Raw genomic sequence first — 14,867 nt, 5'->3', positions numbered from 1 at the left:
CAGTGTTGTTTAATGTCTCTATCAATGGCATAGACAGTGGGATTGAGTGCACCATCAGCAAGTTTGCAGATGACATCAAGCTGAGTGGTGCAGCTGATATGTCTGAGGGATGGGATGCCAACCAGAGAGACTTAGACAGCTCAGAATGTGGACCCATGTGAACCTCAGAAGGTTCAACAGGGCTAAGTGCAAGGTCCGGCTTGTTGATACCAGCAACCCTGATATTAACACAGCCTGGGGGATGAGGTGATTGAGAGTACCCCTGAGGAGATGGACTTGGAGGTACAGGTGGATCAAAGATCGAACATGAGCTGGCAATGTGCACTTGCAGCCCAGAAGGCCAATCATATCTTGGGCTGCATCCAAAGGAGCGTGGCCAGCAGGCAACTGGCACAAGCGGAAACACAGGATCCATTTGAACATCATGAAACATTTTTACTGCGAGGGTGACCAAGCACTTGTACAAGTTTCCCAAAGAGGTGGTGGAATCTCCCTCCTTTGAGATATTCAAAAGCCATCTGGACACAGTCCTGAGCAACCTGTTTGTGGTTTTGAGCAACAGGGGCCATACAAGATGACATGCAGAAGTCCCCTTGTACGTGAAGTCTTTCTTTTACCCTATTAAATACTAATTCAGTTTTTGCCTGTCTAAATTGTTAAAATCACTATCTGTATCCTCCTCTTGAACGCAGCTCTGGCAGTTTGACAGAAAACCAGCTACACGCAGCCTGTAATCTCACTGATGACAGGAGCAGCAGACAAGGATGGGAATATCTGGAAGCAGCTAAAGGAACTGTATGAGCAAAGCATACAATTGTCCTACTCTCTTGCTATTTTATCTGGTACAGTAGTCATAGAATTTTAGACTGGTTTGGGTTTGAAGGAACCTTAAAGATCATCCAGTTCCAACCATCCTGCCATAGGCAGGGACATCTTCCACTAGACCAGGCTGCTCTAAACCCCTTCTAACCTGACCTTTTACACTTCCAGGGATTGGGCATCCACAGCTTCTCTGGGCAACCTGCCCAGTGTCTCACCACACTCCCAGCAAGGAAATTTTTCCCAATACCTAATTCTAAATCTACCCTCTTCTAGTTTAAAACCATTACCCTTTATTCTATCCCCATATGCCTTTGTAAAAAGTTCCTCTCCAGCTTTCTTGTAGACCACCCATTAGGCACTGGAAGTCTACTACAAGGTCTCCCCAGAGCTTTCTCTTCTCCAGGTTGAACAAGCCCCGCTCTTTCAACCTTTCCTCTGAGGGCTTAGGGGGGACCTTATCACAATGTTCCAGTATTTAAAGGGTGGCTACAAAGAAGACGGATACTCACTTTTTACAAGGAGTCACATGGAAAAGATACAGGGTAACAGGTACAAGTTATTCCAAGGGAAATTCCTGTGACTGGACACAGGAAAAATGTTTTTCACGATGAGAACAGTCAGCCATTGCAATAATCTTCCCAGGGAAGTGGCGGATTCTCCAACATTGGGCATTTTTTAAGATTCAACTGGAAATAGTGCTGAGACATCTAGTCTAGACCATGCTTTTACCAAGAAAGGTTAGACCAGATGATCTTCAAGGTCCTTTCCAACATGGTATTTTATTATTCTGTGAAAATCATAGGTATAGAAATGCAAAAATATTACTGCAAAGTAAGTTACTATGTGCATTTATAAAATGCCAGCTCTTTGGCACTGTCGCCTTGTTTCATACTATTTTCCCAAAGTAAATGTGCACAAAGTCTTCTCTTCATTGTGTAAAATACTTCTTGGTTTTCATGCAGTTATAGTACACGGATAACTCTTGTCAAGCAACAGGCTACTTGTGTTTCGAAATGGTGTTTCAGGAGACTGCAAATCATGAGGTAAGAATCTAATGAAGGTATAAGAATTTTAAGAAGGTCTGACAAAGTCTTGATAAGAAAATGATGAAATAATTAAACTTTGGAGTTGAAAAAAGCATTGACTTTGATGAGAACATAAAAAAATTTGAGACTGAATAAAAAATAATTTGTCTAAAAAGTGCTGAAAAATCATTGAACCAACACGGACAAAACACCAAGCCTTCTATCTCACAGAAATGTGTTTATCTAGGAGCTTAAAGTCAGGCAGACTTCAGTAATTGAACTCCCTATGTTTCCTGTTAAAAAAGGACTATAGTACACCTCACAGAAGATGCAAAACACAGCCAGGAGGATGACAGATGAAACTCAGGTACTGTTGCATGATTCCATGATGTAGCTCCTCTAATGAATGCGTTTTAGAAAAAATTGGCTTGAAAATATTAAAATTATGAAAGCAATGAACAGTATCTGTGAATGTATGCACAAAGGAAGGAACCAAAAAAATCCACTTCCTACATTCTAAGAGCCTGAAGAACAAGAATTTTTTAAAGGTATGTATGCACACTTACTTTCATATAGATAAACCCTTCACAGAACTTGTAAGCAAAATGAGTTTCTTAATGTATATAAAAAATTAGAAGACTTTTACAGTTTTAGATGTGTACCAAATTACGTTTCACATCCTCTACTTATTTTAAATCAGAAAATGAGTTAACTGAGGAATTATGTGCCTTGCAAGTCTATCAGCTTTTTTTTTTGTTTGTTTGTTTGGTTTTTTATTAAAAGTACTTTTGTTTTTTTATCAAAAGTACTTTGGTTGGAAAAAGACATACTTTTACTAGAAGTATTGCGGTTGGTGGTAAAAAATAAGTTTCTGATGAGTGTGTTTCTTTCTACCATCCTTTTGTTTCCAGAATTCATTAGCTAATGTTCTTTGCTGCTGATCTCAATGTTTCCATTAGCAGATGCCTTTTGAATTAAGAAGTCATATATAGCTTTAGAAATGTTTGATGAGAAACAAGCCTCCTAAGAGTGTGTGTGTTGTTTCCAAAGAATTAAAATAATTAACATGGTCAAAGGAAAGGGCAACTTTCTCATCTCTGAAAGAAAAATGAAGTCTAAAATCGTAGGAGCTTTAGTGAGTGCTACACTGAAAATTACAGATGGGCAATGAACGTTGACACTAAAAGATAAACTTCAACAGAAAAGAGGTACAAACAACACATTTTCCATAGAAACTATGACAGAATTGCATGCTCTTAACGCTTACATTAATCAAACATTAAAAATGTCAGGCACCAAGGACTGTGATAAATCTTGAAACAAAATCTACTAATCTCAGCAATTCTTAAGTTATGTAGAACCCTAAATATTACTATAAATGAAATAGACTACAATCGTCAAAACCATTAAGGCAGTAAATTTAAACTTCTGTAAGTACCAAATGTTTTTGCACTAGAAAACCATACCCCAAAAATATGCTAAAAAAATTATTCACAGTCAAACTGTAAGAATGGCATTTCAAAATTGCCTGGCCTGAGTCTGCAACTGTTCAAGAATTCTTTCTAAGACCTAGACAACAAAATGTGAAGTTTCCCTTCTAGTATCTTGTTTAAATTATTGACTGAAATATGAATATAGGCAGGGAATGAAAATTTTTGAATAGAGTTTTATAATTTTAAAAGATTTGATAAATTGGAGCAGTGGTTTAAAATAAAGCAATGGATGCAAATTACTACACTTGAGTAGGAGCAATCAACTGTGCAAGCACAATTTGAGGAATGACTTCATAAAGAGCAGCTTTTAAGAAAGGGATTTGGGCATTACACATCAACACAGACTAAATAAATATTGTCACTCCTGTAAGAAAAGTAAACACAATACTCAAATGAATAAAAAGAACCCCATCACTAAGATGAAAAACTAAGTTACATTTATGATACTAAGTAACCTTAGTATTCCTTATCGCTGAAAGGGTTTAGGTAGAACTGTATGCAGAGGTTTGGGCACCACCTATATAGTGTAAGGAAGACCAAAAAGAGACATGATACTAATGTGCAAACACAGGAAAGGCTCCCATAGAGGAATGATATCAGCTGTCTTCTTAGTGGGAAAAGAGTAAGGGTCTTAAAGGATGGGAAAACATACACTGTATTTTATGAAAACTGTCCTGACTGTAAGGATATTGAAGAATCCTAATGGTATCTCCAGGACAGAAGGCATTTCAAAACAGGTCAGCTGCCTTACCACCAGGTAAGAATGATTTAATGGTTTAAATGACAGTTGATTTTGCCTTCAAGTCAGGGAATAGCCTGAATGGCCCTCAGATACCTTCTAGATGCTCCTTCTGTGACCCTGTACGCTTCCTCTCAGTTATAATCAAAGAAAGAAAGAATAAAGGAAGCAAAACCAACTAAGAATAAAATGGTCTGAAAAGTGCCTGATAATAAGAAATATTATAAAAACACAACAAATCCAAGCAACATTTCAATGATACCACTAGGTAGCTATAATACTTAGTAATTAAAAAAGCATTTACAAATTGTGTATTCGTGTGGCAGCAGGATTACATAAATTTTCTTGCATACTAGATACTGTGGCAGATGCTAAATAACATCTATTGAAGATAAATATTTTTAATAAGTACGCCTGGACAATTATCTCACAAAGCCCTCAAAGAGTTAATGGAGGAAGGCTCCAGTGTGCTAATGTTAATTTTTTAACATATCTTTGACTGTGCGTACAAACCGAAACAGGTCACTATTTGAAAGAGACAAATAGAATATTCTTGCTTACAGCTTGCCTGGTATCAATCCCAAAGAAACAGAAAAGCTGGCAGAGACTTGACTGATACAGTTTTAAAGGAAAGGTAAATAGAAATCATACAAATCACCATTTTGTGTAAGTTTTATCAACTAAAACCTAAATCCCTGGCTAAATTAAAACAATAATAGAACATGTTTAGATTTTTATAAGGCCATTAACTTGGTAGCACACAACATTCTGACTGAAAAGAAACAAACAGACATTCATTCAGTAAAGGACAGAGAGCAGACTTTGGCCTCTTCAGGAACCTGCTTAGTAAGGTTCCATGGGATATAGCCCTAGAGGGCAGGGGAGGATCAAGACTGTTGGCTGATATTCAAGGATCACTTGCTACAAACTCAGGAGTGTTGCATCCTAACTAGAAGGAAATGCGGCAGGAGACTCATAACGCCTCCCTGGATGGATAAGGAGCTGCTGAGGAAACTTCAAAGGAAAAAAGAGGCTTATAAAAGGTACAAGCAAGGACAGGCAGCTTGGGAAGAATACACGGATGTTGCCCAGGAAGCTAGGGACCAGGTAAGGAAAGCTAAGGCCCAGTCTGAATTAAACTTCGTTAGGGATATTAAGGATAACAGGAAGGGATTCTATAGGAACACTGCAAATAAAAGACTAGGGACAACATGGGCCCCCTCCAGAAGCTACCAGGAGAACTGACTACACAGGATTAGGAGAAGGCTGAGGTTCTGAATGACTTCTTTGCCTCAGTCTTCACTGGCAAATGCTCTGACCACACCACCCAAGTCTTGGAAGGTAGATGCAGGGACTGTGAGAATGAAGACCTTGGACCCACTGTATGAGAGGACCTGGTTCGAGACCATCTTAAGAACCTGAATGTACACAAGTCCAAGGGACCTGATGAAATCCATCCGTGGGTATTGAAGGAGCTGGCAAATGAAGTTGCTAAGCCACTGGCCATCATATTTGAAAAATCATGGCAGTCAGGTGAAGTTCCCAACGACTGGAAAAAGGGAAATATAACCCCCATTTTCAAGAAGGGGAAAATGGATGACCCAGGGAACTACAGACCAGTCAGTCTCACCTCTGTGCCTGGCAAAATCTTGGAGCAGATTCTCATGGAAGGCATACTGAGGCATATGAAAAACAGCAAGGTGCTTGGTGACAGCCAGCATGGCTTCACTAAGGGAAAATCCTGCCTCACTAATTTGGTGGCCTTCTATGATGGGGCTATGGAACTGATGGACAGGGGTAGAGCAGTTGATGTCATCTCCCTGGACTTGTGCAAAGCGTTCAACACTGTCCCACATGACATCCAAATCCTGTGTGCGTTTGCAGCTCAGAAACCAACCATATCCTGGGCTGCATCAAAAGGAGCGTGACCAACCATATCCTGGGCTGCATCAAAAGGAGCGTGATCCTGCCCCTCTACTCTGCTCTTGTGAGACCTCACCTGGAGTATTGTGTGCAGTTCTGGTGTCCTCAGCATAAAAGGGACATGGAACTGCTGGAACTAGTCCAGAGGAGGGCCACGAGGATGATCAGGGGACTGGAGCACCTCCCGTATGAAGACAGGCTGAGAAAGTTGGGGCCGTTCAGCCTTGAGAAGAGAAGGCTGCATGGAGACCTCATAGCAGGCTTCAGTATGTGAAGGGGGCCTATAGGGATGCTGGTGATGGACTCTTCATTAGGGACTGCAGTGATAGGATAAGGGGTAACACGTTAAAACTTGAACAGGGGAAGTTTAGATTGGCTATAAGGAGGAAGTTCTTTCCTGTTAGGGTGGTGAGGCACTGGAATCGGTTGGCCAAGGAGGTTGCGAATGTTCCGTTCCTGACAGTGCTCAAGACCAGACTAGACAGAGCCTTGGTGGGATGGTTTAGGCAGGGGGGGTTGGAACTTGATGATCTTTAAGGTCCTTTCCAACCCTAACTATTCTATGATTCTATGAAATCATGTATTAAATTTATTGATTATTGACTGACAGATTTCAATAAGGAATTCTCAGTTGGTGAACTTCTTGGGCATTGTTCCTATCAATTGTAAGAACAAGAAACACACTCAATTGTTACTCAACATTCTCATTTGTGAATTGGAACTACGAAAAAAATCTTGCTTATGAAGTCTTCCAATTACAAAAAGACCATCTGAGTGAAAATAAAGAGGAAGGTAAATTAATTACAGGAGAAAAACTGATAAGCTGAACCCATCAAATAAAAATTGCACAAGGACAGCCAAGATACACATTTACAGAAAAAAAGTAAGATGGTCAGAGTTTCAGAATGGTGCACTGCAATTTGGAAGGCTTTATGACTACAAAGTTTTACAGCTCTTACTGGACAAGCAGTTCAGCTTCAATCTTTTACGGTGTCTAAAGACCTAACACTCTAGCCAGAAGTCCTAGCACACTTCTTGGCTGTGTGAACAGAGAGCTGCAATTAGCAATAGGAACATAATTTTTGATTTGGAAATTTATAATACGGCTTAATAATCACCTCCATAGAGAAGTCAGCAGAACTGAAACTTATGATAATTAGTAATGATCATAAAAGCCAGGGCTTTTTTTCAAGGAATTAGCATATTAGCGACTGAGTTTTTTTTCTGAAAAATGTCAAAAGATAAACAGGTGAAACCACACCTTTAGGTACAGACTCTCCCACTGAAAGGCACTTTCTTGATTTAAGAAGAAAATTAAGACAAATTTGAGGCTGAAATAATATGAAAGCCTGTTTATGTTTATAGTGTTACTGACTTGGAAACTGACTACTGAAATTCCTCATTGGCAGTACTCTATTTCTAGTTCAATTTTTAACTCAACTGAATTTGTAATTGAGTTTTACAATTTGATTTTATACCTTTAGCCTCTACCCCATCCTCCCTATGGGGTTCCTTAGTTCATTAGCTCAGCTCTAAAAGGAAACTGCATGATCATTCTACTAATATAAGAAGCAGAAGATTTGTGTTTTAAATCAGCAGATAGGTGTGTTTTAAGCTTGCCGTTTTGTCAAAACAGCTTAAAACACAAAGAAATACATTTTCACAGATTGCGTAAGGTGATTGTGTAGCACGCTGGCATGGGAAGTTATAAAGGTATAAAAAGAGTAAGAGGGTTTAAAAGTGGATTCATGTAGTCCAACTCCCCTGCCATGGTCAGGACACCTACCACTAGACCAGGTTACTCAAACCCCATTCAATCTGGCTTTGAATATTGCCACAGATGGGGCATCCACAGCTTCTCTGGGCAACTGGTTCCAGTGTCTCACCACTCTGATAGTGAAGAATATTTTCCTAGTATCTGATCTAAATCTGCCCTCTTTTGGTTTAAAGCCACTCCCCCTTTTCCTACCCATTATCTGTGGCAGTTAATATAGTTCAGAAATGATGCAGAACTCAAGAATTATATTTAGAGACACCCAGAGTTACTGGCCACTGATGGGTGACAAGACACTGGACTAGAGAGACCTTTGCTCTGACATGGAATGCTCCTTGTTGACTTTCAACGTTGATGCTCATGTTGAACTCACTCCAGGCCTTAATGTGAATGCATCAGCTGCACATCACATTGAGCCAAGGATCCTAACATTTAGCAGAACTCATAGGGTGCCTGCAATATGCAAGTGCCCTACAGGACTCTCTACCAATAAAATGCAGAATTCAAGGCTTTTCTGAAGTGAAAGAAAGCATTCATTACTGCTAAAACGTAAAGCGAACAGGTTAATTACACTTTCACAGTGGAATAAAATTTACTTACATCAGTATTACAAGAGCGATATCGCTTCCTTTCCCCAAGACAATATTTGCCTCCACCTGAAGGCCTGAAAAACATGTTTATGTGTTAGTATATGCATTACTAGTCTAAACACAAGTCTAAGAGATATATATTAAATAAATTAAAAGTACACAGACGTTTTAAAGTGAGATTTTGAAATATTTTATTTAATAAGAATTGTAGAATTTACTTGAATTGGAGCAGATAAAAAACAATAGTGGGTATCTGAAAATCATCACTTATATAATGACGATTCATCTAGTTTGCATATATGGTTTAACTGTATTTTGAACATACTAAAAAGGCATTGTTTTTAAATTATTTGATTGCTTTGTAAAACTAAAATGAGAAATATGTAAAAAAGCCATATGAGGAGCATTTTTTTTTAATCTTCTCATATTACATCTGAAAATATTACAAAATGAAGAGACACTGTCTGCTAAATACTGGAGCCAGAAAAGACTGCATTTTCTAGTTCAAAAATCTGATTCTGATTTGAATTAAGCAGTATTAAGGTTGAGGAAACTCCAGGGTAAGCAGGTTTCTATTAGTGTGTATAACATATTGGCTCTTAAATTCCCGAACTGCTCAAAAACCTCATCTATCTCTCAAAGACAGATTTGACACAGGTCAAATAATCAATTTACATTGACTTAAATGTAAGATTAATCAGACATCAGCTCTTTGGCTCGTAACTTGAAAGCAGAAATGAAAAAACTTTCTGTCTGTTTTATAACAAAGAAATGGATGAATTTACAATCAACTAGAAAGAAAATCAATAGTGCTTTTCACATTACAGCTATTTAATCAAGCAACACTATCCTCTAAACAAAAGGAATTTTTTTCCTAATACAGACATCCTCCCCACCCATCACAAATGCATTTGCTTGATGTACTGTAAAACATTTAAAATTTAATCACCTTTCAACAAACCAACCTACATACATTGTAACAGGAGTAGTTAAAAAAAATTTAGGAAATTACTCATGCTCAGAACAAATATTCCACTAGCATTTTTACATGCTGCTTTGAAAAATAATTAATTTATTATTCTCTCAGTAACACAGTCTGACGTTATCAATGCATATGGATAATTTTTGCCTTTGAATTCATTCAGTAAGTAGTGCTATTTGCCAGATTCGCTAGTTATTGCTAATGACAGGAGGTGAATAGAATACCTGAAGCAGTAGTAACATGACATTACAGCACCTTGGTGTCTTGCAGAGTGCACTGGAAAGCTGATGTACACCCTGGCTTGCAAAACATGGGTACAAGCAACAAAGAATATAGGTGTACAGAGAAGAGATGATATGGAAGAAGTGATACATGCCACAGAATGCATTTCTATTAAAGAAGCACAAAAGCTTAATGTCTTCAAGAAAAAGTGGTCTTAAAAATTAATGATGATGATGGAAATAGTGATTATGGGACATTATAAGAACAAAGTATGGAGTCATAAAACTATCCTTCTGCAAAGCCCTATAGATGTGATGAGGTAAGCAGAACAGAAAAAGCAGCAACAGAAAAAAAGCAGTGCTTCATTTAGCAAAGAACTGCAATAGAAACAAGCAAACACTCATAATTTGAGAAGCAGAAGTGACAGAGAGAGGAGCATTTACCTGACAGACTATGGAACAGTGGTCAGGACACTGGAAAGCAGACAGATGACAGTACAAGTACACATACACACAACAGATCAAACTGTAGTTGAGAAGCTGGCTACTCTTGAGAGAGAGTAGATGGACCAACTGGAAGTAGTGGCAGGGAGTGAAGCTGATGAATTGTTTTAAGAGTCCGTGAGAAGTCACAACTAAGTGCTGGACATGACAGCATATAAATGTATTGTATGCAACCTAATATTACTAAGTATGGTTTACACGTAAGCAGTTGTATGCAAAAGCTTGGAAATACTGTGTTGTGGTTTTAATAAGTAACTGGCAATAGTTATTTTATATCCTAGGTAAGCATTAGAGGTAATATGTTTAAAAAAAAAATCTAAGACATAATTTAAATATATTCTGCATGAACAGCAAGATGCAGAAAGAAAACCATTCTGGTTATTACTAAATAAAAATCCAGCTATCTTTACAGTAGAGAAGATAGATTAAAAATGTTAAAAGTATGTCTAGGGAACTTCTCCTGTTTAAGTATTTCTGTCTGCAATTTTGAAGACAAATGCTGGCAAACTAGCAAAACATTTTTACAGATAACATGTGAAACCACAGTTCTGAATAATTTCCAAATGTGTCTTTTTGTTGGCTCCGGCTTACTTTAGCTACTTACGCTGGACTGTCACAGTGTCTTATAGATGAGGAGACTCCTCCCCCGCAGGTCCTGCTGCACTCTCCCCATATTGACCACGGACCCCAACCCCCATCTATGCTCTGGGGCCAAGTGCCAAAAGGTACGCACTCTCCCTGATAACACCACTGAAAGATTTCACAAAAAAAACACAGAATTAGCTTCCAGGCTGACAGAGTTATCAGGACAGAAAAATATAAGGGTCAGGCAATGACCAATTATAGGCATTAGCATTCTCTGTATAGATAACATGACTAATATTTTACTTTTTCTAGCCATGTTTAGACATTGGTGAGGGTGTGTGTGATTTGTTAATTGTCTTCACCAAGTCCTGAATTATAGGTTCCTATCACACACCAGAAGTTACAGCAAGCTTAAAATCTTTTTTGTTTTTCATACATCCTCCTTAGTGTTTCTTATTAAAGGAACTGCAAGTTGCTTACCAAGTTGCTTACATTCCTTTAAACACTAAGATTCATCTCCAAGATTAGTTTCGTAAAACACCCTCCGCTTAGGATTCATGCAGAGGCTCCATTATGCAAAATGAAAAATTCCCCCCAACAGTATTTTTAAGAAAGTATTCAGTTACATTTTAAAAAAGAAAACCTGGATGAGGTTACAATGGAAGAAGAATTTTTTGCAGTACTTCATTTACACTAGCCCTACAGACATAACAAAAGTAGTGCCAAAGTATTAGACATAGTACAGAAAGTTACATAATAGTGAGTGGCCACTTGTTCAGTGACAGAATGAACATGCATACCCCCACTCATGCAAAAACTTAAAACTTTGCAATATTGTCACTTACACTGGACGTACAAAAAGACACACAATTCACACAAATGGCTCATTGTTAAAATAAGTTTATAATTCCCCTAGTCAGAAACCTTTTTTAAACCATTCAGAAACAATCCTGGAGCCTGTAGTGTGATCCACATTCTGGTGCATCACTGAGAATCCGGAGTAGCTCAGTTAGATAACCCTTTCCCACCACTACAGGCTTAGGTGACAGAGTAAATTACAGGTTTACTGTGACCTGAATCTGCACATCTCACTTCCAAAAGGTGGGCATCTGCTGTTCAACTCCCTTGAATTTCCCAAACAGACACAAGATTGACCCTTCCCCCCCCAAAAAAAACCCAGACAATTTCTGCATCCAAAATCAGTCACTTGAATTTGACAAAAAACACTGAGACAGGAACAGAAGACATGGACAGACTCATATCCCTGTCCACCCTTAAGAACTACTGGAAGACTCAGTGTTGACTTTATACACTACACCTATACAAGTGTATAACAAGCAAAACAAAGTTTTCTCTTCCAAGTCCTAAGGCTCACCTAAAACCTTAGCCCCAGCAATGCGGGACATATATAAACAAGTAAATACAGCCATCCACAATGACCTGATTTACTCTAGATTTCTCTGAAGGAAAATGAAAAAAGTATTTAACCCATTGTCATTAGATAGGGAAAAAAAAAAAAAACACACCAAAACTAAAATCTGATGTGAACAAGGATTGTACAGAGTGTTAAATAAATAAAAATCCTTTTTTCATCAGAAATTTCTTTCATCAGAAATTTCATTTTTAATAAAAGGTACTTCTAGACTGTCAAATGTGTTAGTGTTTAGCTCTTCATGTACATAAAAATGACAGATTACTGTTAAAATTTGTAGCTCATCATAAGCAGACACACCTAGATATAACATTTCTGCATAGATACGAACACGTTACCATTTAATATAGTATTTCCTTGTTACAATATTTCCTTGTTATTTCCACATTAATAAATGAAAACTGTAGCATTACTTTTCCAGCCACATTCATTTTTGTTTCTTCTCCCAAAACACGTTTTATCCTTCATGACCTCTTTTTTCTCTGTATGTGCTGTACCTGTTTTAAAACACACTTGTTACAATCCAGCACATTTCTGTTTCTAAACCTCTCTCTGTTATCAGTTAGAGAAACAAAAAGAAAGGAAAGAAAAAAAAAAAAAAAGCATTCCTGTGTCTGTAAAAATGATAAGGCATAATATTTTTAATCTCAAGTTCAACATATATTGCCTTTTCTACCACATATGGTCAGGGCAGAGTCCTCCTCAGAGCAGCCAGTATGGTTCTGTGTTTTTGGTTTGTGACCAGCGTGGATGACGCGCTGATGTCTTAGCTACTGCTCAACAATGCTTGCATGCTGTCAAGGCTCTCCTGGTTTCTCGGCCTGCCCCTCCAGTGAGTAGACTAGGTGTAGGCAAGAGGTTAGGAAGGAACACAGCAGGGGCAGCTGATCCCAAATGACCACAGGGATATCATACCCCATAAAAATCAAACTCAGCAGTAAAATAGGCGGTTGGGATGCTTTCAAAGTAGCTGCTGCTCAGACTAGCTGGGCAACAGGCTGCTGGTGGGAGGTAGTGAGCAAATGCCTTTGATCTCCTGTTTGCTTTTTCTTTCACTTAGTGTCTATCTCAGCCCATTCATTTTTCACACTTTTTCCCTCCTTATTCTCTCCTCCATCCCTGGGGGCAGTAGGCAAGCGACTGGGTGGACTTAGCTGCAGGATAGGGTCAACCCACCACAACCTTCTTCAGACAAAAACCCCAAAGACACAGTTTCATGGATTTGTACTGAGGAAAGAAGGGTTTAATCTAAATTTGCAAATCAGAGGTTTATGTCAATGAGTAGGCACCAATCAGAAGAATATACCTTTCATACAGAGCTTGCCTTAAATCCAAACTATCACTGCATGTTTGCATAACACACAACGCAGTCCTGTAGTGAACCCACATTTTTAGCTACTATAGATAAATCCGTTTAGCAGTGTTTTACAAAGCCTCTAATAGTGCCATTATGATGAAGAATGAAGTATTTATGTGAGCTACACAGAACTCAAAAGCTAAAAATTTAAATGCTTCTCAGAGTAAAAATCACAGAATCACAGAACAGGGTTGGAAAGGACCTTAAGATCATATAGTTCCAACCCCAATGCCATGGGCAGGGACACCTCACACTAAACCATGTCACCCAAGGCTCTGTCCAAGTGTTATGCAAAAATTTACGTAAAAAATGTATAATTCAAATTAAAATACTTTTTATTTGTTTATTTATGATTATTACATAAACATGTCAAAATCAGTTATTAAAGACACTTAAGAGTTCAATCACATCACATATGTCAAACAACATGCAAACCATCCTAACTGTACACTATTAGGACTGTATACAATTGGCAGGTACATTCTACCAGTTTTATTTCTCCAAAGCTGCATAAAATCACTATACTCTGCAATTTTCTCAGCCATGCAAACATTGTCTTGCACATTCCATATTTCTCTGTAAAAGCTGCTTAAATGCTGTGTTTCCTACTCTACCGAAGTTAAATCTGAGGGCTTACTGCTCACTTTGATGTCTTTTCCTTATTTTCTAGTGAAAATTGTATTTCACCAGAAACCAGTGATGGATAGAATCTCCGACAGAGTAATTCAAAACTACCAAAATCTTCATTATTTCTAGTGGGACTATGGAAATATGCTTCCTCCACAAACTATAGCAACCTCATCTGTTATAACGAGGTAATGAGTACTGAGTAAATAAACATTCTGATCAATTTTGTCTTACTGTTTTACATGCACGATTTCCTCATCAGAGCATATTTTCTAAATCTATCAGTTACTTTACCTTCACAAACACATCTCTGTGTATACCAGAGAGAAACTTCATGTATATTTAGAATTATTACTACAAATTGGGAAAAAGTGTACCTTTTTGAACCCAGACGATACATAAAACCCTTCACCAAAGCATGAACATATTAAAGCTTCGAAACAGAACAGATGTACAAGTTCCATCAGTAGCAAGAAACCACTCTGTCCTCTTTCGCAGTACGCAGAAAACAGCTGAGTAACTTTCATGGAAAACATTCTAAAAACCTTCAGGACTAGGCAGACATCTACGGTGGAAAATTTCAACCCAGACAGTTAAATGTTTGGCAGGTTTATATAAGCAACTGAAAGAAGGTTTTATAATGGTGTGTTAGGCCATTTTAATTGTAGAAATCCCTCCCACCTCTGCCAATAAGATATTAGTGCACATTGCCTCATACTTGTTTTGAGTTGACAGTTGCATGGTATTTACATTAGTGTATCTAAAAGCAGAAATTGACTCTTCAAATACAATA

The 14,867-nt window shown here is 38.1% G+C and overlaps 1 protein-coding gene across 3 annotated transcripts in view; it reads right to left on the bottom strand.

Annotated features, from left to right (window-relative positions):
- Positions 1-14,867, bottom strand: part of ADAMTS6 (ADAM metallopeptidase with thrombospondin type 1 motif 6) — a 153,156-nt gene that overhangs the window by 46,343 nt on the left and 91,946 nt on the right. For all 3 annotated transcript variants that reach the window (XM_065662875.1, XM_065662876.1, XM_065662877.1), the window contains 2 exons: positions 10,678-10,823; positions 8,377-8,440 (listed from right to left, as the gene is read on the bottom strand). In XM_065662875.1, the coding sequence (XP_065518947.1) occupies positions 8,377-8,440; positions 10,678-10,823 (210 nt within the window). The remainder of the gene's footprint in view (positions 1-8,376; positions 8,441-10,677; positions 10,824-14,867) is intronic.

Source organism: Lathamus discolor, chromosome Z (assembly GCF_037157495.1).
Source record: "Lathamus discolor isolate bLatDis1 chromosome Z, bLatDis1.hap1, whole genome shotgun sequence".
NCBI lineage: Eukaryota > Metazoa > Chordata > Aves > Psittaciformes > Psittacidae > Lathamus > Lathamus discolor.
The sequence above is the reverse complement of the archived record's forward strand: the minus strand, read 5'-3'. Positions and strand labels throughout refer to the sequence as shown.